Consider the following 26028-nt stretch of genomic DNA (forward strand, 5'->3'; position numbering starts at 1 on the left):
GCTGAAGGGGGTGTATCGTTGCTATAAAAGATCCCTGTAGCCATTCTGTAATCACCTTCCTGGTTCATTCGAGAGAATGCATTATTGGGGGTCAAGAACTTTTGCAAAAGTATCTTAAGTATTAAAGATGTCGTTAACTCGGACTGGTGTGTCTCCTCATTTGGTAATGCAGAAATTAGCCACCACAAGTGTACGGCTTAAAGTGGTCCTATGGACAGATACTCCAATCTCCGCTGTGGAGCTTTGCAGCTCCTTCTGGGTTATCTTTGGTCTCTTTGTTGCCTCTCTGATTAATGCACTCCTTACCTGGCCTGTGAGTTTTGGTGGGCGGCCCTCTCTTGGCAGGTTTGTTGTGGTGGCATATTCTTTCCATTTTTTTTATTAATGGATTTAATGGTGCTCCGTGGGATGTTCAAAGTTTCGGGTATTTTTTTATAACCCAACCCTGATCTGTGCTTCTCCATAACTTTGTCCCTGACCTGTTTGGAGAGCTCCTTGGTCTTCATGGTGGTGCGCCTTGCTTAGTGGTGTTGCAGACTCTGGGGCCTTTCAGGACAGGTGTATGTATACTGAGATCATGTCACAGATCATGTGACACTTAAATATTGTCCACCTGTATGCAATCTAACTAATTATGTGACTTCTGAAGGTAATTGGTTGCGCCAGATCTTATTTAGGGGCTTCATAGCAAAGGGGGTGAAGACATATGCACGCACCACTTTTCCATTTTTTTTTTACTTCACCAATTTGGACTATTTTGTGTATGTCCATTACATGAAATCCAAATAAAAATCAATTTAAATTGCAGGTTGTAATGCAATAAAATTGAAAAAACGCCAAGGGGGATGAATACTTTTGCAAGGCACTGTATAAGCAATAAATGGGAAAAACAAAGGGGACGTAGCAGATATGATATTTCATTTTCAAATTGGTTACAATTAGGTTAAGGTAAGGGTCAAACCGAAGACAATCTATTATATTGACAAGATAGTCAAGTGACCACTAACATTGGAAATGAGTGTCCTCAAAGATGGAAGCACTGTATTGTCTTTAATGGAAGGCAGGCCAAAGTAGTCGACATCAGGTGGGACTATTCTAGCCAATAAGAGGGCAGATACGTGTGTGAACAAAAGGCACAACTCAGATGATTTTTTTTTTTTTTTAAGTTGGCGAAATGCCACATGCGTTCACTTATATCAGTGCATTCGTAACAACCTAACCATTGCAAAACTTTTATTTGATCAAGTTAGCAATTCAAGTTTTTCTTAACCAAATTCGACTCATTGTCCTCCGTAAAAAATTCCTCACTTTGTGGTCTTATTTTCGTGGACAGATTTTGGGCAGAGTAAACCCTCTCGCTTCGCCTCTTCCTCTGCTCAAACTCATGATGTCAGCTCGGTTAGCATCAACTGTCTATGCTCCCATTGGTCATCCTGAGCTGTTCAAGCTCCTCCTCCAGGCTTCTAATTCGCTGCAGGAGTTCGGCCCTGTCCTGCTGTGCCCTGAGCTCTGCCTGCCGCTTGGCATCCTGGATCTTCCTCTCATACCAGCACTCCAGCTGAGTGGACACTGTCTCAAAGAACCTCTGGGTCACCTGCAACAAAGATACATGAAGTAAGTGAAGAAGAAGTTACCCCTTCTCCACACACAACCCCTTCCCAGAATCCAAGTGAAAAGGAATCATTGGTCCACAGTTATCTTGTCATCAGTTACCTCCATGGCGTGTAGGTTGTTTCTCTCCTGACTGAATGTGGGCTCAGGGGGTCTGTCCATGAAGAACTCCAGGGTCCTGGTCCCGACACTGGGTGGTCTCATCAGGCCACGCGTCCTGATCCGGTCCCGAAGGTGCTTCCTGTGGTGCCAGCCATGACTGTCCTGGCCCCGGCCCTGCTTCCAGTTGCTGGTGGGAGACTGGCTGCTGCTGACACTGCTGGAGCAGCCCTCCCAGATCAGCCCCGGAATGGGATTGTCGAGCAGTTCTGGATGCTGACACCGGGGGGCGGTAGAGCTCAGGAGGATTCCTGGGTGATGGTGGTGAGCTGGCAGAGGGAGAAGAGTAGTGTTCTGGTAGTTATCTGAGAAGAGAGGAACGAGAAATGGAGCTTGTTTTTCAAGCTTGTCCGTTTTCTAAATCAGAGGTGTAAGACCTAGACCTACTGTCAACCCCACAACTTCATCACCAAAAATTTTGGAACGAGGTTAAACAAATTCTTACTTTAGTTAGATTGTGACTTGATTTCTGGAACCACCTTCCCATGTCTTATCCTCATTATCATGCTCCACCTAACACCCACCTGGTGATCTGTCCAGCTTCAGCTCAAAGTACTTCCTGCCCGACCCCTGACCCTGGCCCTGCTCCATCGCCGGACTGTGTGGTGCATTGTGGGTGGTTGAGGGCGAGGGTGAGGGGCATGGCAGCCGGTTGACGTAGGTAGCCAGAGAGCTGCTGCTGTCCCCAGAGAAGACAGAGAGCAGGGGGAGGTACTCTGAGTCTCCATCGTCCCCCACAGACTGCTCCACAGACGGAGAGGGGAGCAGCTTGTAGTACTGGGGGTCGGCTGGGAGGTGGAGGTCCATATCCTGGATCTGAGTCATGCACCACCTCTTCAGCTCCTGGGTCGCTGCTGCCTGCTTGAAGTGTGAACACCAGAGAGACATAGGGGGGTCGTTCCACAAATTGTGTGCCTTCTGAGTAGTGTAACTTTTGATTTCACCTAATTTTAACATTCTGTCATAAAGAGCACATGTTCAACTTCATAAAAAACGATTTTTCTCAAGTGGTTAAATAACAAAATGACTATAGTAAGTGCCTATTAAGTGCCAAATAAAGTAACAGGGTTGACTGTAACATGGTTGATGATTTCACCTCGAAACAACCATTAATCCTTGGGGTGGGGGAAAGGAAGTTTGTTGTGTGCAACAGGGAGAGACAATTGAAAGTAAGCTTCACCCAAAATGTTTTATTGTTCAAACATTTCTAGCCTGTCTATCTGTGAGTAACAGGGTTGACATGTTATGTTCGACTTGCTCACTTTTCCACCACAAAACACCAAAAAGAGTACAACCAGCTCACCTGCTTTTACACAATAGTTTTACTATTAGATGTTACATTTTTCTTTAGAAAAAAAATATTTAAAAAGGAATAGTTTCAACACATTTAAATGAGAATTCAGTTCACATATCAGGGTTGACCTTAAAATGAGGGACAGATGTAAATTAATCACTAATCTCATCAACTAAATAATAATTTTCAGAAATTACTTTGTCAAAGCAACAAAATAACTAGGGCTTTACAAACCTGGAGAAATTTTGCGATTAAGTGGCATAAGATCTTCATAGAAGTCACAAAGGAGAAACGTCAAAATGTTGAATATCTTTATTCATATTAAAATTCTGATTTATTAAATTTTCCATGTGGTCTATATTAAAAGGCACATCAGTTAATTTAACAGGCTTTAAAAAAAATTTAATGGTGCACAATTTCTACTTAAAATATCAAAGGGACGCAAACCCAGGGGTTAGGGTTAGGATTAGGGTGACTGCTGCCTGTTTTGTGTGTGAGCAATCAGAGAAACATAGGGGTTAGGGTCACTGCTGCCTGCTGGGTGTGTGAATGAACACCAGAAATACATGTTGTCATGTTTTCAGAGGATGTGGGTTAGTGAAGATGTTACTTAGAGATGTTGTGAATAAGTTTCAGACGTTATTAAGAAGGGTGAATAAGGCCCTGGTTAAAAGTAGTACACTATATAGGGAATAGAGTGCCATTTGGGATGTAGACAGAAGGTATATAAGGGTGTGGTTGTGCCATGTAATACAATACCTGTCTCCTCTGTGCCTCCTCTCTGCCCTGGGCAGCTCTCTGGTCCATCCTGTAGAGGCACTCCATCCTCTCTGCTGCCACCCTCTCCTGGGTCAGCATGTCCAGCACTTTGATCTGATCAACACAATGCCGAACAGCAGCTATCAGTCAAACAGAATTCACGGTTGCCTCTCAAATAGCATTCAAAAGTGTTTTATTATATGGGGAATATGGTGATTTAAAAACGGGTTGATACATTTTTTTTAAATGTTGCAGCAAATCAAGTCTGACATTTTTAAGTGGATATTACAAACTTTAGAAGCCTTTCAAACCTCATACACTACAGGTTTGCATTTGCAGGCTGTATTTGTAGTTTGTCTTTCTGTATGAGACAGAAAAAGCCATGTGTGCAACAAAGTTGAATTGAATGGTAGCAGACAGACCTGGTGTATGCTCTTGCGGTCCATCCTCCCAAGCCTAGTATAGACTTGCTCCTGAACCGTCAGCATCTGTGTCCTCATCTCCTCTTTAGCGGCGTTCAGCTCTCCCTCTAGCCTCTTGATCAGGGGCTTACAGTGGCAGCCATTGGCTGGGGCCTGACCAGGGGACACAATCATGTATAATTGTGATATTTGTTTTACATCTTTTCTTTAGGTTTCTTTCATTGTTTTCTTTCTAGATCTCTTATATACCAATATCAACAGCAACAACAATACTTCTACTGTACAACTACTACCACTTCAGTTATGGACACCCCACCCCTAGGGTGGAAACATTTCAATAACTTCAAGAGGAAATAAAAAGGTGGTATGGGAATCCTCTATCTGGGGTTTCACGAACACCTGAGAATTTTGGAAATGAATTTTGCAGCGTAGTGACTGACCTGTTTGACATTGCCGTCCTTGTCGCGGTACAGGGTGTATAGCTGATAGGTTTTGCCGTTGTGAGGAGGGGCTTCATCATGTGTACACAGTCTGCTCTTCCTGTGGAGGTCGAGATGGCCATTCATTCTTCTTCTAGGAGGATCCTCTGCCAAGGCCTGGAAGAAGAAGACTTTATTGTCCATTATCTTGCAGAGAACAGAAATTGTCTTTATCCTCACAACCCAATCCCCTGAGACACCCCCAAGCACCTGTTCTTTCAAAAGCTTATGTCTTCTCCTTCTGTGGTAAGGGCTGGTTGGGGGGACTGATGTTTTACTGTAGTGAAGGCGGTGGTGATGATGGTGAGGCAGCTCTGCTCTGTTGAGGCCGGCCCTGCTGGCCATACGTTCACTACAGTGAGACGCCTCAGCCATGTACCCACTGTCCTGATGAAGGAAACAGCCAGGAGGAAGAGGAGAAGGAGAAGATAACTTTATTGTCCAATTGTACACGAAGGTCCATGAAGGTTCGACTTCCGCTTTAGCCCAACCCATTAACTCAAAAGGCACAAATAATGTAAACATCATATTTAACATTGGGTTAGCATACCGCCATCTACTGTCATCCATTTTCTGCCTATCAATATACACCGCCTAATTTTACACCCAGACAGCCTTTACCTTGTTGGGCAGTATTTCTTCTCTGGTGACAGACTGGGTTCTGCGTTCTGCCTTCAGCCGGTCCCTTTTCTTCCTCACCGTCCTTCCTCTAGTGAAACAGTGGACCTGACCAAAACACAGGAGAGTAGAAAACGAACGACTAACTATACTGTCTGTTGCTACCTCACAGTCCAGCCAAGTGGCATAAAATGAAGAACAGACTGGATTACAGACTGGAAAAACTGACTACTCATCGAGGCGATGGGTAATCATCTGCACTCTTTATACTCCTTAATAAACTGTCACTCTCGGAGGGAAATGTAAGTTCAATAAGAGGTGTTTTGATGCCAGAATCAGTTCATAATGTGTATCAGATCAGTATATCATTGGTCTATGTCCAAAGAAACATCTCATGCTGACCTGAGGAGCTCTGGCCAGCAGGAGAGACACGTCTTTGTGGTTGTAGTCTCTGGCCTTGTCCAGGGCAGTCTTCCCTGCCTAGAACAGACAGGAATTACTTGAAAGGTCGCATTGCTGACAAGGAGCCTGCACTGTTGACAATGCTCCTTTTAAATGCAATCCCCCCCCTATATAGTACACTGGTCAGAAGTACAGCACTGTATGGTAATAGAGTAGCATTTGAGATGCATCCACTTACTTTGTTCCGTGCGTTGCCGTCAGTCCCTGCCTCCAGGAGGAGCTGAACAGTTTTCTTGTGGTTTAGGGCAGCCGCCACATGGAGAGCAGTGTCCCCTAGCTGGGCACAGGAAACATACAGGTGACTAGCCCTAACCCTATCCCCTAGCTGGGCATAGGAAACAGACAGGTGACTAGCCCTAACCCTATCCCCTAGCTGGGCATAGGAAACAGACAGGTGACTAGCCCTAACCCTATCCCCTAGCTGGGCATAGGAAACAGACAGGTGACTAGCCCTAACCCTATCCCCTAGCTGGGCATAGGAAACAGACCGGTGACTAGCCCTAACCCTATCCCCTAGCTGGGCACAGGAAACAGACATGTGACTAGCCCTAACCCTATCCCCTAGCTGGGCACAGGAAACAGACATGTGACTAGCCCTAACCCTATCCCCTAGCTGGGCATAGGAAACAGACATGTGACTAGCCTTAACCCTATCCCCTAGCTGGGCATAGGAAACAGACATGTGACTAGCCCTAACCCTATCCCCTAGCTGGGCACAGGAAACAGACAGGTGACTAGCCCTAACCCTATCCCCTAGCTGGGCATAGGAAACAGACATGTGACTAGCCCTAACCCTATCCCCTAGCTGGGCACAGGAAACAGACATGTGACTAGCTCTAACCCTATCCCCTAGCTGGGCACAGGAAACAGACATGTGACTAGCCCTAACCCTATCCCCTAGCTGGGCACAGGAAACAGACAGATGACTAGCCCTAACCCTGTCCCCTAGCTGGGCACAGGGAAGAGGTGACTATAGGTGTGAGAGCAGTCAAAGGAGCCCCCCCCTAGGGTTAGTGAGGATAAGCTGATCCTACATCTATGTAAAGGTTACTTCTACCCGGAGTTGAGTGGTCACTGACTGGACACAGGTGTGTTATAAAGACAGACAGAAACTCTACTGTGGCGTCAAACTAAACAAGTAATCATCAATGACGTGAAAGGAGCTGTAGTAACAGTATAAATCAAGCTGGGACCTACCTGGTTTTTCTCCGTAACAGAGCATAAGGCGCCCACCAGAATCTTGATCATGGCCAGGTGATTGTAACGTGCTGCCACATGCAAACAGGTGTCCCCCACATTGTTCTTGATGTCTGGTCTGGAGCCTCCCAGCAGCAGCACGTGGGCGCTCTGAGCATTGGCGTTCTGACAGGCCAGGTGGAGAGCTGTGTTTCCAGCCTAAGAACAAACACACAAAGCCTAGTGTGGCAGAACCGAGCCGTCAAGGTGAAAAATCTGTCTTAACACTAATTTGCTCAAGGGGCTCCGTACTATTATGACTGACCCTGTAAACCAACACTGCCCCTATCCGGTGTATGCGACACATTTTTTATTTTAAAAAATTATCCCAATTCCAAACGACACCCTATTCATCATAGTGCACTACTTCAAAAGGAGTGCACTACATAGGGAATAGTGTGCCATTTGGGATGCACATTGACAGTGGCATGAAAAACCTGTCAGGCACCAGACAGAAACACATTTCAGTCCTAATGCTTTTTTACCATCATTGGTCACAGATCTAGACCTAATATATTCACATTTGGATTGCTCTACCTTGTTCCTGGCGTGAACGTCAGCCCCAGCCTTGACCAACAGTTTGACTGACTGACAGAAGCCATGCCATGAGACCTCATGGAGCGCTGTGTTGCCGTCCTATCAGAAACAGCGAGACGTAAAGCACTGTCATTAGAAGCAGTGAAACATTTGTTTTTCTAATAATGTCATTTAATTAATATGCCCGGACCTCATATAGATTGCTAATACAGTTCAGGTACATTACATTCCTCCCTGTGTTGTGAATGCTTGTATTTTTGGCCCTCTGTACATTAAATAAAGGAAATGTGACTTTGTCTTTAGACTTGAAGATTCAGTGACATTTCAGTAACATTGCTTCAGATTCCTCAACGTTTCATGTGACTTTCAGAGTCTGTGTCCCAAATGGCACCCTATTCCCTTTATAGTGCAATACTTTTGACCAGGGCCCATGGGGACCTACAGTGCATTCGGAGAAGTATTCAGACTCCTCGACTTTTTCACATTTTGTTACGTTACAGCCTTATTCTAAAATTGATTACATTGTTTTTCTTTCCTCATCAATCTACACACAATACCCCATACTGACGAAGCAAAAACAGGTTTTTAGACATTTGCAAATATATTCACAATAAAACACTGAAATATCACATTTAGATAAGTATTCAGACCCTTTAGTCAGTACTTTGTTGAAGCACCTTTGGCAGCGATTAACAGCCACGAGTCTTCTTGGGTATGACGCTACAAGCTTGGCACACCTGTATTTGGGGAGTTTCTCCCATTCTTCTGTGCAGATCCTCTCAAAGGATGGCGCCGACAAATATGCTCGCTTCGCGTTCTTAGGAAACTATGAAGTATTTGTTTTTTTTCTGTATTATTTCTTACACTGTTACCCCAGGAAATCTTAAGTCTTATTACATACAGCCGGGAAGAACTATTGGATATAAGAGCAACGTCAACTTACCAACATTACGACCAGGAATACGACTTTCCCGAAGCGGATCCTCTGTTTGGACCACCACCCAGAACAATGGATCGGATCCCAGTAGGCGACCCAAAATAACGGCACCGCAGAAGGGACAGACGGAGCGGTCTTCCGGTCAGGCTCCGTAGACGGGCACATCGCTCACCGCTCCCGAGTATACTATTCGCCAATGTCCAGTTTCTTGACAACAAGGTAGACGAAATTCGAGCAAGGGTTACCTTCCAGAGAGACATCAGAGATTGTAACATTCTCTGTTTCACTGAAACATGGCTCACTCGGGATACCTTATCAGAGTCGGTACAGCCACCCGGTTTCTTCATGCATCGCGCCAACAGAAACAAACATCTCTCTGGTAAGAAGAAGGGCGGGGGTGTATGCCTTATAATTAACGAGTCGTGGTGTGATCATAACAACATACAGGAACTTCAGTCCTTTTGTTCACCTGACCTAGAATTCCTTACAATCAAATGCCGACTGCATTATCTACCAAGAGAATTCTCTTCGATTATAATCACAGCTGTGTATATCTCCCCCAAGCAGACACCTAAACGGCCATGAAAGAACATCATTGGACTCTATGTAAACTGGAAACCACATATCCTGAGGCTGCATTTATTATAGCTGTGGATTTTAACAAGGCTAATCTGAAAACAAGGCTCCCTAAATTGTATCAGCATATCGAATGCGCGACTCGGGCTGGCTAAATTCTGGATCGTTGCTACTCTAACTTCTGCGACGCATACAAAGCCCTACCTCGCCCTCCTTTCGGCAAACCTGACCACGACTCCATTTTGTTGCTCCCAGCCTATAGACAGAAACTAAAACAGGAAACGCCCGTGCTCAGGTCTGTTCAACGCTGGTCCAACCAATCTGATTCCACGCTTCAAGATTTCTTCGATCACGTGGACTGGGATATGTTCCGGATAGCCTCAGACAACAACATTGATGTATATGCTGATTCGGTGAGCAAGTGTATCGGTGATGTTGTACCCACGGTGACTATTAAAACCTTCCCCAACCAGAAATCAGGGATTGATGGCAGCATTCGCGCAAAACTGAAAGCGCGAACCATTGCTTTTAATCATGGCAAGGCGACCGGAAACATGACCGAATACAAACAGTGTGGCTATTCCCTCCGCAAGGCAATCAAACAAGCTAAGCGTCAGTATAGAGACAAAGTAGAGTCCCAATTCAACGGCTCAGACACAAAACACATGTGGCAGGGTCTACAGTCAGTCACGGATTACAAAACCAGCCCCGTCGCGGATACTGACGTCTTGCTCCCAGACAAACTAAACAACTTCTTTGCTCGCTTTGAGGACAATACAGTGCCACTGACACGGCCCGCTACCAAAACCTGCAGGCTCTCCTTCACCGCAGCAAATGTGAGTAAAACATTTAAACGTGTTAAACTTCGCAAGGCTGCATCCCTAGTCGCGTCCTCAGAGCATGTGCAGACCAGCTGGCTTGTGTGTTTACAGACATATTCAATCAATCCCCATCCCAGTCTGCTGTTCTCACATGCTTCAAGAGGGCCACCATTGTTCCTGTTCCCAAGAAAGCTAAGGTAACTGAGCTAAACGACTATCACCCCGTAGCACTCACTTCCGTCATCATGAAGTGCTTTGAAAGACTAGTCAAGGATCATATCACCTCCCCCCTACCTGACACCCTAGACACACTCCAATTTGCTTACCGCCCCAATAGGTCCACAGACGATGCAATCGCAATCACACTGCACACTGCCCTAACCCATCTGGACAAGAGGAATACCTATGTAAGAATGCTGTTCATCGATTACAGCTCAGCATTTAACACCATAGTACCCACCAAACTTGTCATTAAGCTCGAGACCCTGGGTCTCGGCCCCGCCCTGTGCAACTGGGACCTGGACTTTCTGACGGGACGCCCCCAGGTGGTGAGGGTAGGAAAAAACATCTCCACCCCGCTGATCTTCAACACTGGGGTGCGTTCTCAGCCCTCTCATGTGCTCCCTGTTCACCCATGACTGCGTGGCCATGCACGCCTCCAACTCAATCATCAAGTTTGCAGACGACACTACAGTGGTAGGCTTGATTACCAACAACGACGAGACAGCCTACAGGGAGGAGGTGAGGGCCCTCGGAGTGTGGTGTCAGGAAAATAACCTCACACTCAACGTCAACAAAACAAAGGAGATGATCCTGGACTTCAGGAAACAGCAGAGGGAGCACCCCCCTATCCACATTGACGGGACAGTAGTGGAGAAGGTGGAAAGTTTTAAGTTCCTCGGCGTACACATCACGGACAAACTGAAATGGTCCACCCACACAGACAGCGTGGTGAAAAAGGCGCAACAGCGCCTCTTCAACCTCAGGAGGCTGAAGAAATGTGGCTTTTCACCAAAAATACTCACAAACTTTTACAGATGCACAATCGAGAGCATCCTGTCGGGCTGTATCACCGCCTGGTACGGCAACTGCTCCTCCTACAATCGTAAGGTTCTCCAGAGGGTAGTAAGGTCTGCACAACACATCACCGGGGGCTAACTACCTGCCCTCCAGGACACCTACACCACCCGATGTCACAGGAAGGCCAAAAAGATCATCAAGGACAACAACCACCCGAGCCACTGCCTGTTCACCCTGCTATCATCCAGAAGGTGAGGTCAGTACAGGTGCATCAAAGCTGGGACCCGAGAGACTGAAAAACAGCTTCTATCTCAAGGCCATCAGACTGTTAAACAGCCATCACTAACATTGAGTGGCTGCTGCCAACATACTGACTCAAATCTCTAGCAACTTGAATAATATAACATTTGATGTAATAAATGTATCACTAGTCACTTTAAACAATGCCACTTTATATAATGTTTACATACCCTACATTACTCATCTCATATGTATATACTGTACTCTATACCATCTACTGCATCTTGCCTATGCCATTCGGCCATCGCTCATTCATATATTTTTATGTACATATTCTTATTCATTCCTTTACACTTGTGTGCATAAGGTAGTTGTTTTTGAAATTGTTAGATTACTTGTTAGATATTACTGCACGGTCGGAACTAGAAGCACAAGAATTTCGCTAGACTCGCATTAACATCTGCTAACCATGTGTAAGTGACCAATAACATTTTATTTGATTTGATTTGAAGCTCTGTCAGGTTGGATGGGGAGCGTTGCTGCACAGCTATTTTCAGGTCTCTCCAGAGATGTTCGATTGGGTTCAAGCTGGGCCACTCAAGGACATTCAGTGACTTGTCCCGAAGCCACCCCTGCTAAGTATTGGCTGTGTGCTTAGGGTTGTTGTCATGTTGGAAAGTGAACCTTCGCCCCACTCTGAAGCAAGTTTTCATCATTGATCTCTCTGTAATTTGTTCCGTTCAGCTTTCCCTCGATTCTGACTAGTCTCCCAGTCCCTGCCACTGAAATACATCCCCACAGCATGACGCTGCCACAACATGCTTCACCGTAGGGATGGTGCCAGGTTTCCTCCTGATGGTGCCAGGTTTCCTTCCTCCCGTATTCAGGCCAATAGGTTTAATCTTGGTTTCATCAGACCAGAGAATCTTGTTTCTCATGGTTTGAGAGTCCTTTAGGTGCCTTTTGGAAATTTCCAAGCTGGCTGTGAATTGCCTTTTACTGAGGAGTGGCTTCTGCTTGACTACTCTACCATAAAGGCCTGATTGATGGAGTGCTGCAGAGATGGTTGTCCTTCCGGACGGTTCTCCCATCTCCACAGAGGAACTTTGGAGCTCTTTCAGAGTGACCATTGGGTTCTTGGTCACCTCCCTGATTAAGGAGCTTCTCTCCCGATTATTCACTTTAGCCGGGCGGCCAGCTCTAGGAAGAGTCTTAGTGGTTCCAAACTTCTTCCATTTAAAAATGGTGGAGGCCACTGTGTTCTTGGGGACCGTCAATGCTGCATAAATGTTTTGGTACCCTTTCCCAGATCTGTGCCTCGACACAATCCTGTCTCGGAGCTCTATGGACAATTTCTTCGACCTCATGGCTTGGTTTTTGCTCTGACATGCACTGTCAACTGTGGGACCTTATATAGACAGGTGTGTGCCTTTCCAAATCATGTCCAATCAATTGAATTTACCACAGGTGGACTTCAATGAAGTTGTACAAACATCTCAAGAATGACCAATGGAAGCAAGATGCACCGGAGCACAATTTCGAGTCTCATTGCAAAGGGTCTGAATACTTATGTAAATACGTTTTACTGTACATTTGCACAAATGTCTAAAAACCTGTTTTCGCTTTGTCATCATGGGGTATTGTGTGTAGATTGATGAGGAAAAAAAATATTTAATCCATTTTAGAATAAGGCTGTAATGTAACAAAATGTGTAAAAAGTCAAAGAGTCTGAATACTTTCCGAATGCACTATATACAGTTGAAGTCTGAAGTTTACATACACTTAGGTTGGAGTCATTAAAACTTGTTTTTCAACCACTCCACAAATTTCAAGTTAACAAACTATAGTTTTGGCAAGTCGGTTAGGAAATCTACTTTGTGCATGACACATACTTTTTCCAACGTTAGTTTACAGACAGATTATTTCATTTATAATTCACTGTATCACAATTCCAGTGGGTCAGAAGTTTACATACACTAAGTTGACTGTGCCTTTAAACAGCTTGGAAGTCCAGAAAATGATGTCAGGGCTTTAGAAGCTTCTGATAGGCTAATTTACATAATTTGAGTCAATTGGAGGTGTAGCCGTGGATGTATTTCAAGGCCTACCTTCAAACTCAGTGCCTCTTTGCTTGACATCATGGGAAATTCAAAAGAAATCAGCCAAGACCTCCACAAGTCTGGTTCATCCTTAGGAGCAATTTCCAAATGCTTGAAGGTACCACGTGCATCTGTACAAACAATAGTACACAAGTATAAACACCATGGGACCACACAGCCGTCATCCCGCTCAGGAAGGAGAAGCATTCTGTCTCCTAGAGATGAACGTACTTTGGTGCGAAAAGTACAAATCAATCCCAGAACAACAGCAAAGGACCTTGTGAAGATGCTGGAGGAAACAGGTACATAAGTTTCTACACTGCTCAAAAAAATAAAGGGAACACTTAAACAACACAATGTAACTCCAAGTCAATCACACTTCTGTGAAATCAAACTGTCCACTTAGGAAGCAACACTGATTGACAATAGATTTCACATGCTGTTGTGCAAATGGAATAGACAACAGGTGGAAATTATAGGCAATTAGCAAGACACCCCCAATAAAGGAGTAGTTCTGCAGGTGGTGACCACAGACCACTTCTCAGTTCCTATGCTTCCTGGCTGATGTTTTGGTCACTTTTGAATGCTGGCGGTGCTTTCACTCTAGTGGTAGCATGAGACGAAGTCTACAACCCACACAAGTGGCTCAGGTAGTGCAGCTCATCCAGGATGGCACATCAATGCGAGCTGTGGCAAGAAGGTTTGCTGTGTCTGTCAGCGTAGTGTCCAGAGCATGGAGGCGCTACCAGGAGACAGGCCAGTACATCAGGAGACGTGGAGGAGGCCGTAGGAGGGCAACAACCCAGCAGCAGGACCGCTACCTCCGCCTTTGTGCAAGGAGGAGCAGGAGGAGCACTCCCAGAGCCCTGCAAAATGACCTCCAGCAGGCCACAAATGTGCATGTGTCTGCTCAAACGGTCAGAAACAGACTCCATGAGGGTGGTATGAGGGCCCGACGTCCACAGGTGGGGGTTGTGCTTACAGCCCAACACCGTGCAGGACGTTTGGCATTTGCCAGAGAACACCAAGATTGGCAAAATCGCCACTGGCACCATGTGCTCTTCACAGATGAAAGCAGGTTCACACTGAGCACATGTGACAGACGTGACAGAGTCTGAAGACGCCGTGGAGAACGTTCTGCTGCCTGCAACATCCTCCAGCATGACCGGTTTGGCGGTGGGTCAGTCATGGTGTGGGGTGGCATTTCTTTGGGGGGCCGCACAGCCCTCCATGTGCTCGTCAGTGGTAGCTTGACTGCCATTAGGTATCGAGATGAGATCCTCAGACCCCTTGTGAGACCATATTGCTGGTGCGGTTGGCCCTGGGTTCCTCCTAATGCAAAACAATGCTATACCTCATGTGGCTGGAGTGTGTCAGCAGTTCCTGCAAGAGGAAGGCATTGATGCTATGGACTGGCCCGCCCATTCCCCAGACCTGAATCCAATTGAGCACATCTGGGACATCATGTCTCGCTCCATCCACCAACGCCACGTTGCACCACAGACTGTCCAGGAGTTGGCGGATGCTTTAGTCCAGGTCTGGGAGGAGATCCCTCAGGAGACCATCCACCACCTAATCAGGAGCATCAGGAGCCTCATCAGGAGCATAAAAATGCCAGACTACGGTTTGCAACTGCACATGGGGGCAAAGATCGAACTTTTTGGAGAAATGTCCTCTGGTCTGATGAAACAAAAATATAATTATTTGAACATAATGACCATCGTTATGTTTAGAGGAAAAAGGGCGAGGCTTGCAAGCCGAAGAACATCATCCCAACTGTGAAGCACGGGAGTGGCAGCATCATGTTGTGGGGGTGCTTTGCTGCAGGAGGGACTGGTGCACTTCACAAAATAGATGGCATTATGAGGAGGGGAAATTATGTGGATATATTGAAGCAACATATCAAGACTTCAAGTCAGGAAGTTAAAGCTTGGTCGCAAATGGGTCTCTCAAATGGACAATGACCCCAAGCATACTTCCAAAGTTGTGGCAAAATGGCTTAAGGACATCAAAGTCAAGGTATTGGAGTGGCCATCACAAAGCCCTGACCTCATCCTATAGAAGATTTGTGGGCAGAACTGAAAATGTATGTGCGAGCAAGGAGGCCTACAAACCTGACTCAGTTACCCCAGCTCTTTCAGGAGGAATGGGCCAAAATTCCCCCAACTTATTGTGGGAAGCTTGTGGAAGGCTGCCCGAAACGTTTGAACCAAGTTAAACAATTGAAAGGCAATACTACCAAATACTAATTGAGTGTATGTAAACTTCTGACCCACTGGGAATGTGATGAAAGAAATAAAAGCTGAAATAAGTAATTCTCTCTACTATTATTCTGACATTTCACATTTTTAAAATAAAGTGGTGATCCTAACTGACCGAAAACAGGGAATTTTTACTAGGATTATGTCACGACTTCCGCCGAAGTCGGGTCCTCTCCTTGTTTGGGCGGCGCTCGGCGGTCAGCGTCAACGGTCTTCTAGCCATCATCGATCCACTTTTCATTTTCCATTGGTTTTGTCTTGTTTTCCTCACACCTGGTTTCAATCCCCTCAATTACTTGTTGTATATTTAACCCTCTGTTCCCCCCATGTCTTTGTGTGGGATTGTTTATTTTAAGTGCTTGTGCACGTGTTGACTGGTGCGCAAAGGGTTTTTGTACCCATGTCTTGTTATTTTTATGCCGTTGGTTTTGCTATTAAACTGCTCCGGCTATTACCAAGTTCTGCTCTCCTGCGTCTGACTCTCCGCCATCGGTTACGCACTCCTTACAGATTAAATGTCAGAAATTGTGAAAAACTGAGTTGAAATGTATTCGGTTAAGGTGTATGTAAACTTCCGACTTCAACTGTATAGGGACAGATCCAGAGACATTTCTCTCCCACACCTTGTCCTGCAGGTCTAGAGCGCAGCCTCCCTTAATGAGTCCGTCTATGATATCACTGTTCCCCACCATGGCTGCTCGGTGGAGGGCTGTCTGGTGGCCCTGTGATGACAGAAGGACATGGGCCTGGGCTGCCTCCCTGTCACTCATCACTGCTCACTACTGTCAACACAACACACAGAATACTAACGTTAAACACACACGTGTACGCATTTTCGCACACACACATGCATATACACGCACACAAATGCATGCATGCACGAGCACACACATCACTACTGTGCAACCCAACACACAACATACACTACACACTGAGGTTCAAATTATGTAAACTCTATCTCAATCACAAAAAAAGTGCATCAACCTCCAACACAAAATCTAAGATAAAAAGCCATTCATCTCTATGTACCAAATTAAGTCTGGTATGATCACGTAAAGATAGTGTAATGGGATGAAAAACTAATCTGGGTAACAAAAACATTATCTAACAGGGAATATTCTCTGATGTATCAGATCATCAAGAATGATTTAATTCTTTAAAAAAATAACATCAAGGACAATATCTAATGGTCGATATGATGGAAATATTTCAAATCTAATGCTCAATATTTTGATCTGATCTGAAAGCGTTGTCTTACCTCATCCAGGATGTCCGTGTTCCAGCAGGATGTATCCCAATCCCAGATTGCCCCTTTAAAAAGGTCAGGGTGCAGCGGTATGCCTGAGAAAAGTCAAACAACAAACCGATGATTGATGGGGTCAATCCAAATCCGTATTATTAAAAATATATAATATGCCCTCTCCTTACAAAAAGCATTACAGCATTGTAGTAGGCAAAATAAACATGGACTGAAATGAGCGCAGCTAGACTGTAAACTGCAAATAGTCACTCACTCGTCATACAACTATAATCTGCTGCTCTCGGACAGAGTGCCGCTGTGTGTGCATGCGTGTGCACATCCACGTGCATATGTACGTGGTCATGTGTGTATACCAGCCAGTATGTGCATTGGTGAGTATGTATTTATGTGTGTGCGTGTGCATGTGTGTTGGCGAGTCTGTGGGTGTGTGTGTCTACATACGTATTTGTGTGCCAGCTGGCAGAATTAAAGGCAGTAAACAACCCCATGTATAATCCACAGGGGGGAAGTGGAGGGGATCCTGCTAGCTGGCTCTGCTATTTATCTGTTACAGATAAAGGCTGGGAGTGGAGCACAGAGCAGAGAGGGTTAAACCCTGCCCTGATACTACCACACAACTGCTCTGCCTCCAGACCACCCAGTCAGGAGAATAAGCCATAGGCACAGAAGTGAATTGTATGATCGCTATGGTTATAAACCTGTCGGGATTATAAAATGACAGGGTAAAATAGATTGCTATTATACATAGTGTTTCCTCATCTACCATTTGACTCGCCCCTGTCACTCCAATGTGTCCCAAATGGCACCCTATTCCCTTTACAGTGCATGGGGCCCTGGTAAAAAAATTAGTGCACTATAAAGGGAATAGGCTGTAATTTGGGATGCAACGCAAGTTTCCCCCATTGGCTTAAGCCCTAATTAAAATTATTCTCAATCTGCATCTGTCCTCCCTCCACCTTGGACTATCAGGAGACACCTCCTGGTTTCATTTTTCTCCTCTCACTCCCTCTATCCCCCTCCCTATATTGCCTCTCAATCCATCACCCAGTTAGTCAGAGAGTGTGATCAATGTGTGCATCAGATCAGTACACAAGTGAGATTTACACCACAGAGACAGCTATGGCAGCAACACAGTGACACATCCATCTATTAAACATAGGCTTGATGCTAAAGTCTTCCAGTACAGATAGACAGCTAGTTAGAGCACAGCACAGTCAGAGAGGCAGGCAGAGGAGAGGAAAAGAAGTGACCCTGCTATGGGGCTTTAGCTTCCCTGTTCCAGATGTTGACTTCCTACCACTGCAGCTGTACACCGGGATGGACAGATGGAGGAAGGTTGAACTGGATTCTGCTTGCTTTGCTGAATGCCTGGAGTTACAGTATGTTGTTCTAGTTATTTTATACAACAAACTGAGTGAAAAGTCTGCTCAGCTGATGTGAGAAGTGCATTGCATAATGTTTTTTGTATATCCACAGTCATATTGTCTTTTGCCTTAACATTAGTAGCGGATTTGGTTTTGGGTGCCGAGATACGGTATGAAAGGGATGCGTAGTTTTCCATGAAATAGCCTTGTAGTTTTTTACTTTTGTAGGTTTTTTAAATGGTCTTCAATGAGCAAAAATGTCATAAAAGGCATCTGGCACAAATGTGATGATATAATCGTCAAGTCATTCAAAAGATGAGGGGACAGGACCCAGAAGTATGATGTAGGACAAAGTCACTTGCACACATCGTATTACATTTTTATGTAAAAACCTAAGAATTTGTCACAGGAAATGCAACCTTGGTGATGGCTACTTTGTCCCCCTGGGTGGTGATGTGTTGAGCCACATGGTGGACCTGTTTGCCTTTCTAGGAGGCTACGAGAAGCAGTTCAGACACTGTCAGGGCGGCAACATACTGATGGCTCATCAAAGACCAACCCTCTGAGCCGAGTTCCTCTCTAGGCTTCTTCGTCTAGGGAGTTTTCCCTGGCCACTGTGCTTTCGCTTCTGCTTTACTTGCTCTTTGGGGTCTGGGCCAGGTTACTGTAAAGCACTTTGTGACTGCTAATGTAAAAATGGCTTGACCATCAGAGGTAAAGAAAACTCTAAGGAAAGGTTACAACTACTGTAAGTAGGCTACCTTCTGGTTGACACAGCTACAGCGTTTTCATTGGACAGAAGAAACGTGTTCAGCATTTTCATTGGACAGAAGCAAGGAGTTCAGCATTTTCATGGGATAGAAGGAAGGTGGGCGGAGTGACGACATTGCCACAGTTTCTTCTGGGAGTCCTGGAAGAAGTGCACTGAACCACTCTAGGACCTGGCTCCTCTCTCTCTTCTGTACATGACCTCAATAAGACTCCTCTTTAATGCATTCTGATCTCTTTATGTACATGGCCTGACTCCAACCATAAAGGCTTCCGGCTGGCCAGGGGATATAATGACCATACAATATAATCCCATCACAGTCAGTGTCACACCCTGATCTGTTTCACCTGTCTTGTGATTGTCTCCAACCCACACCAGGTGTCTCCCATTACCTCGTGTGTATTTATACCTGCAGTTTCTGTTTTTCTGTTGCCAGTTCGTCTTGTTTCCTGTGCTCTAGTTTTTGCTTTTCCTAGTCCTCCCAGTTCTGACCTTTCTGCCTGTCCTGACCCTGATCCTGCCTGCCGTCCTGTACCTGCCTGACTCTGATTTGGATTACGACTCTTTGCCTGCCTTGACCTATCGATTGCCTGCCCCTTGTACTGTAATAAACTCTGAGACTCGTACTATCCGCCTCCTGTGTCTGCATCTGGGTCTTAGCCTGAGCCGTGATAGTACGAACTGGCCATGACTGACTCAGCAGACTCGGACCAGCTCCGCAACGCTGTCACTTTCCATTGAAAGACACGCAGAGTTACTGCAAAGCCTTATGGAGTGACTCCATACCCTGGCAGAACGCCATGACCATGCTTCAATACATTGCTGGAGGAATTCCGCGGATTCCCTACTAGGCAGCAAGTAAGAACAATAATCCCCCAGACTCTTAGCAACCCCACCATCAGCTGCGATTGCTCCCAGCCTACACTGGTGTCCCGAGAACCTCGCTTACCTCCTCTGGAGCGCTACGCTGGAGATTCTGGAACCTGCCGGGCGTTTCCCTCCCAGTGCTCCCTCATCTTTGAGCTGCAGCCTTCTTCGTTCCCCTCAGACCGCTCAAAGATAGCGTACTTGATAGCGCTGATGTCTGGGAGAGCACTCGCCTGGGCTACAGCAATGTGGGAGCAAGAGTCCACCGTTTGCCTCAGTCTGGAGGAGTTTGTGGCGGAGGTACGTAAAGTGTTAGATTCTCCGTTGTCCGGGAGAGAGGCTGCTTGTAAGCTGCTCCAACTACGTCAAGACTCCCGTAGTGTGGCAGACTACGCAGTGGATTTTCACACGTTGGCGGCTGAGAGCGCCTGGAACCCGGAAGCCCTGTTCGACATGTGTAGGAGGGAGAGGGGGTCTGTTCCTTGTTGCCCTCTCTCGTCCACGAATTCCACCTCGCCTCTGATGAATCCCGGGAATCCCCTAAGTCTAATTTTCCAAGAGAATCTGGTGTCACCCGAGTTTATGGACACTGCCCTGCTGTTGGAGCTGGGTATCTCCACTCAACCCTTTTCCATCCCGATCGATGTCAGAGTGATGGATGGGCGCTCTATTGGCAGAGTCACCCACAATTCGGTACCTATCAACCTGCGAGTGTCAGGCAACCACAGTGAGTCTATGCAGTTTCTGCTCCTGGAGTCTCCTCATGTACCCATGGTTTTGGGGTTTTCATGGCTACCAAGGCACAACCCCCTAACTGACTGGACTACGGGTTCCATCATGTTTGGAGTCTGTTTTGCCATGCACATTGACTGAAGTCGTTACAGCCTGCAACGGGACATCTCCCTGCGGGATAAAGCCTCGGATTTCTCTGCCGTTCCCGCGGAGTACCAGGATTTACGGGAAGTTTTCAACTCTGCCCGCGCCACATCTCTTCCTCCGCATCGGCCCTACGACTGTGCTATCGACCTTCTCCTGGGCACTGCAACGCCTCGGGAGTGACTTTATTCCCTGTCGAGTCCGGAGACCAAAGTGAAGGAAGGTTATATTGAGGACTTTCTCGCTACAGGGATCATGCATCTATCTGCCTCCCCCGCTGGTGCAGGGTTCTTCTTTGTGGAGAAGAAGGACAAAACCTTGCGTCCGTGTATCGACTACTGGGGTCTTAATGGCATTACGGTTATAAACCGTTACCAGCTACCACTTATCTCCTCGGCTTTTGAGCATTTCCAGGGGACGGGCATCTTCTCCAAGTTGGACCTTTGAAATGCCTACCATCTGGTTCGGATACCGGAAGGAGACGAGTGGAAGACAGCCTTTAACACGGCTAGCGGGCACTATGAGTACCTGGTGATGCCGTTCGGACTGACAAACGCTCCCTCAGTGTTCCAGGCCCTGGTCAATGGTGTGCTCCGTTACATGTTGAACCGATTTGTTTGTCTACCTCGACAACATCCTCATTTATTCCCGGTAAGCTAAAGAGCACGTCCTCCATGTACGACAGGTCCTCCGGCATCTCCTGGAGAACCAGCTTTTCATGAAGGTGGAGAAATGTGAGTTTCATTACTCCACCATCTCCTTCCTAGGGTACGTCAACGCTGCAGGGAGTATTCAGATGGACCCTGAGAAGGTGAGAGCAGTGGTGGATTGGCCTCAACCCACATCCAGAATGCATTGCAACGTTTCCTGGGGTTTGCTAATTTCTACCATTGTTTCATCTGGGGTTACAGCACCCTTGCATCCCCCCTCTCTGCACTCACCTCTCCCAAGATTTTGTTCATATGGTCTCCAGCAGCTGACCGGGCGTTCTCAGACTTCAAGCAGTGATTCACTACAGCTCCCATCTAAATACATCTGGACCCGTCCCGTCAGCTCGTAGTGGAGGTAGACACCTCGGACGTCAGAGTGGGGGCTGTCATGTCCCAGCGTTCTGCCCAGGACCAGAAGCTGAATCCCTGCGATTTCCTTTCCCATCGTCTTAACCCTGCTGAGAGGAACTATGACATGGGAAATCGTGAATTACTCGCAGTTAAGATGGTGTTGTAGGAGTGAATGGCACTGGTTAGAAGGGGAGGAACACCCTTTCTTGGTGTGGATGGACCATAAGAACCTGAAATATCGCCGCACCGCCAAGCACCTCAAATCCAGGCAGGGCCCTGTTATTCACTCGTTTCACTACCTCCTACCATCCGAGGTCCAAAGGGGGGGCCCGCCCAACCGGATGTTTATCCCGGACTCTGCCCATGTTCCAGTCCTGGAATGGGCACATTCCTCGAGACTCACGTGTCATCTTGGCTCCCGTCGGACCTTGGCTTTTGTCCGACAATGTTTTTGGTGGCCCAGATTGGTTCCTGACATCTCCGCTTTCATTGCCGCCTGCACTGTGTGTGCGCAGAACAAGACTCCGACGCAAGCTCCTGCTGGCCTCCTTCAACTACTCCCTGTTCTTCACCCCGCCTGGTCCTATATATCCTTGGACTTCGTCACGGGTCTCCCTCCGTCACATGGCAACATCACCATCATTATGGTGGTGGATAGGTTTCCCATTTTATCCCCCTTCCTAAGTTGCCCTCAGCTAAGGAGACGGCCCAGCTCGGTGCAGCACGTCTTCTGGATCCATGGATTTCCGGTCGACATGGTCTCCAATCACGGTCCTCAGTTCTCATCCCGTTTCTGGAAGGCATTCTACACCCTCATTGGGTCGTCGGCCAGCCTGTCCTCTGGTTTTCATGTCCAGTCTAACGGCCAGTGGGAGCGAGCCAGTCAGGACCTGGAGACGACACTTTGTTGCCTTGTCTCCACCAATACCACCACATGGAGCCAGCAACTAGTGTGTGTTTATATGCCTGCAACACCCTTCCCTGTTCTATTACTGGTCTCTCACCTTTTTAGTGTTCCCTGGGATATCAGCCCCCGCTCTTTCCGGAGCAAGAGGAAGAGGTCAGCATACCTTCTGCCCAGATGTTCGTCCATTGCTGTCATCATACCTGGAAGAGAGCCTGGGCTGCTCTTCTCAAGGCCACCTCCAGGTATCGACGACAGGCGGACCGCCATCATTTTGGGCAGAGGGTATGGCTTTCCACTCTGGATCTGCCTATCGGGGGGAAAGTCCCGCAGACTTTCCCCCCGTTTTATCAGCCCTTTCCCCATCTCTAAGGTCCTTAGCACCTCTGCTGTTCGCCTTCTGTTGCCATCCGGTGTACATGGTGAGGCGCCTACTGAGTGTTCGACCTCGAGGCAGGGGATTCCAGTACCTGGTTGACTGGGAGGGTTATGGCTTGGAGTAGAGGTGTTGGGTCCCCGCCAGGAATATCCTGGACCCAGTCCTTATTGCAGACTTCTGCCGTCAACACCCCGGTCAACAAGGTATTCCCCAGGGTAGGACACCAGGTGGCACCCCTGGGGGGGAGGGGGGGTCCAGGATGTGTATTTATACCTGTGGTTTCTGTTTGTCTGTTGCCAGTTCGTCTTGTCCCGTCAAGTCCTACCAGCGTGTTCCTGTGTACTATATGCCTCCTGTGTCTACATCTGGGTCTTAGCCTGAGCCGTGATAGTCAGTCAGATTAAAGATGGTTGCTAGGGAGCATCTGTAATCTGTGGTTCCTTTGATACTCAGAAAGCCTATATATACAACAAAGCACCCATCAGCTCAGCTTATCCTTGTTCCTCCTTCAGTAGGGTTTCTTAGAACAACCACATCAGAGATAGTCTAAAATTCTGATCTCACATATCCTATTAGATTACCTGAATTTCTGGAACACCTGGGAATGTTTGTTAAGGTACCATAATTTTGCAACCCTAGATGATCTGAGTGATAAGGAGAGGGTTTTACATTCATCAAACCCCCAAACTATCTCCGTCTCTGGTACCCAGTGTTCATAGTGGTGGTGCTAATGTTTCTCATCCCAGTCTCTGGGACCACCAGTTGTTTCACACATTTAATCTATTCGATCACTAGGATCAAGGGTTGTGGTAGAAGACTGAGTTGATAATATAAACATGAATGAGTCTTTCCTTCTAGAGAAATTAACAGTGTACATTCTACTGTGCGACTGTAACAAAGCTTGAAATGTCCACTCCCAAGCCAAAGAATTGCTAGCTTTTAGATGGTGCAGCTGGCTAAGTCATTATCAAGAGGGTGGTCGCGGGTTTGTGAGACAGAGGATCTGATAGCAAGTACCGGTAAGGACGCTATAGATTTAAGCAAGTAGCTATACAGTTAAGCCTGTTACAAGAGTGCAAGTATTCTCTGTCTAGCTCTCTAGGTTAGCTGTACATATACAATCATTTGGGGGTGCTTATATTTGTCCTGTTACACACAAGTGTGTAATAGAAATATATTTCTTGCATATCCATACTCCCCCTGAGACACGGGCAGGCAGTGCAGTCATCATTGTACAGCGTGGCTGGAGCAATTAGGGTTAAACGCCTTGCTCCAGGGCACAGCAACAGAGTTTTGTACATTTTCTGCTCTGGTATTCGAACCAGCAATCTTTTGGTAACTGGCCCAGCGCTCTAACCTCAAGGATACCTTTCGCCCCTAATATACAGTATAAAGCTTCCTATCACAATGCAACCACTATCAACTCAGGAGTGATTGATTATGACGGCAGATGAAATTAAATGGGTTTAAAGCAAAAGACTGGGAGAAAAGCTGCTTTCATTGAATGCATGCACAGCTATTAGCCTGGGTAAGCATTTGCTATCACTGTCTCCACTAAGCAATTGAGAAGAGTCTTTCACAAAAGATTAGTGAAGACTTCACTGAGCTTTTGAAAATATGTTAATGCAGCATTAAGATCATATAGGGAGAGATGACACAACCCCCCCCCCCCCCCCCCCACACACACACACACTGAGGTCATTCACTCTCCTAACACACCTGGTGTCTTACCATGCCAGCCAAGCAGTCCCAGGAGTAGAGTGTCTGGATGAGGAGGGGAAGGCGAATACAGATTAGCCAAGGGATTGCTATCAGTATCTACACAAATGTTCCAAATTGCATAGGTTACATCAGATAAACACATTTGAGTGTTCCATAATTAACAAAGCTGTGACATTTTACATAAGATTTTGCAGTATTGTAGTATGTTTGGGCTCAGTAATACTCTATTTTCTTTGCATGTGATTACAAATAGAGGTGGAGTAATTGTAGAGAAATAATACTTAAACCACAATTCAATAAGTATACTCGGCTTAATTGGTAAACTCAGTGCAGTGCAATCGTCCTGTCCACTTCTCATCCAGCAACTTCTCATCCAGCTCCACAAGTAAATATGTAACTTGAAAATACTCCTAAATGAGACAACCTCTATAAATAAAGGATAAATAAATAAAAAGAATGAACAAACATATTCAACATGATTTGTGAGAAGAAAAGCAGTTTACTCACTGTGTCCCTGGACCCCTCGGCATCAGTGTGTTCTAGAGTTTAACCCAGCTGCTCTGGAGTAGAGCATCAGCTGCATGCTTCCTGAGAGAAAGAAAGCGAAAGAGAGAGAGAGAAGAGCGAGAGAATGGGAGAGAGAGAGAGGGTTGTCACACTGTCAAGCCAGTATAGTTCTCACCCTCTCAGCTGTAGCTCTACTATACCCCTTCCAACCCCACCACTTATTACACCCCAACCGATGCCACATCACAATGGATTTAGTTTAATCATTTAATGTATATGTGGAGTGCCATGACAGATTAACACAGACCGGGTGGTACACTCGCCTGTCATTATTATTGTCTGAGACATCACATTCTCTGCAGCTATCTAGGCAGAGAGTGATGTATCATCGCTGTCAGGGGCAGACTGGGACAAAAATTCAGCCCTGTCATTTTAAGCACACCAGCCACATCACCGCGCGTGATCTCCTCTGTTGTCACTGTCTGTCTGTCTGTCACTCCTAAGTGTTATTTGCTATTACATATAGAGCCAACATATTAAGGAACTGGCAGTACTTTTGTGTCTCTCTGTTTTCTTCCTACCTCCACTGCACTCACCTGTGAGCTGTCTCTGCTAAGCCTAGCATCCTATCCCACAGCACTGTTACCAGAAGACCAGCGGACCACACTGCCTGAATGAATAAACACATTTATAAGATCAAGAACAAAATTACTGAATAAATGCCTAATAGATCACCATTGGCTCACTATACCTTATAAAAGTGCCTGACTTTCATACATGTGCCCCC

At 46.3% G+C, this 26028-nt stretch overlaps 1 protein-coding gene across 1 annotated transcript; it reads right to left on the minus strand.

Moving 5' to 3' along the window:
- Positions 1-1033: 1033 nt before the first annotated feature.
- On the minus strand, positions 1034-25313 carry ankrd6a (ankyrin repeat domain 6a). Its single transcript, XM_029729646.1, has 16 exons — positions 25242-25313; positions 24744-24776; positions 16790-16872; positions 16155-16313; positions 7578-7676; positions 7002-7199; positions 5983-6081; positions 5745-5822; positions 5346-5450; positions 4935-5111; positions 4686-4841; positions 4246-4398; positions 3824-3937; positions 2295-2631; positions 1714-2075; positions 1034-1594 (listed from the first exon to the last, which is right to left on the minus strand). Exons 4-16 carry the CDS (start codon positions 16299-16301, stop codon positions 1406-1408), a joined length of 2214 nt encoding a protein of 737 aa, XP_029585506.1. The 5' UTR covers positions 16302-16313; positions 16790-16872; positions 24744-24776; positions 25242-25313; the 3' UTR covers positions 1034-1405.
- Positions 25314-26028: the final 715 nt, after the last annotated feature.

The sequence above is a fragment of the Salmo trutta genome, chromosome 33 (genome assembly GCF_901001165.1).
Source record: "Salmo trutta chromosome 33, fSalTru1.1, whole genome shotgun sequence".
Lineage (NCBI taxonomy): Eukaryota > Metazoa > Chordata > Actinopteri > Salmoniformes > Salmonidae > Salmo > Salmo trutta.

Coding starts and splice junctions, on each gene's coding strand:
- ankrd6a (XM_029729646.1), bottom strand. CDS start 16,301: ATGAGTGACAGGGAGGCAGCCCAGGCCCATGTCCTTCTGTCATCACAG. Junction 5,823..5,982: donor ACGGCAACGCACGGAACAAA/GTAAGTGGATGC, acceptor TGTCTGTTCTAG/GCAGGGAAGACTGCCCTGGA. Junction 4,842..4,934: donor ATAAGCTTTTGAAAGAACAG/GTGCTTGGGGGT, acceptor TTCTTCTTCCAG/GCCTTGGCAGAGGATCCTCC.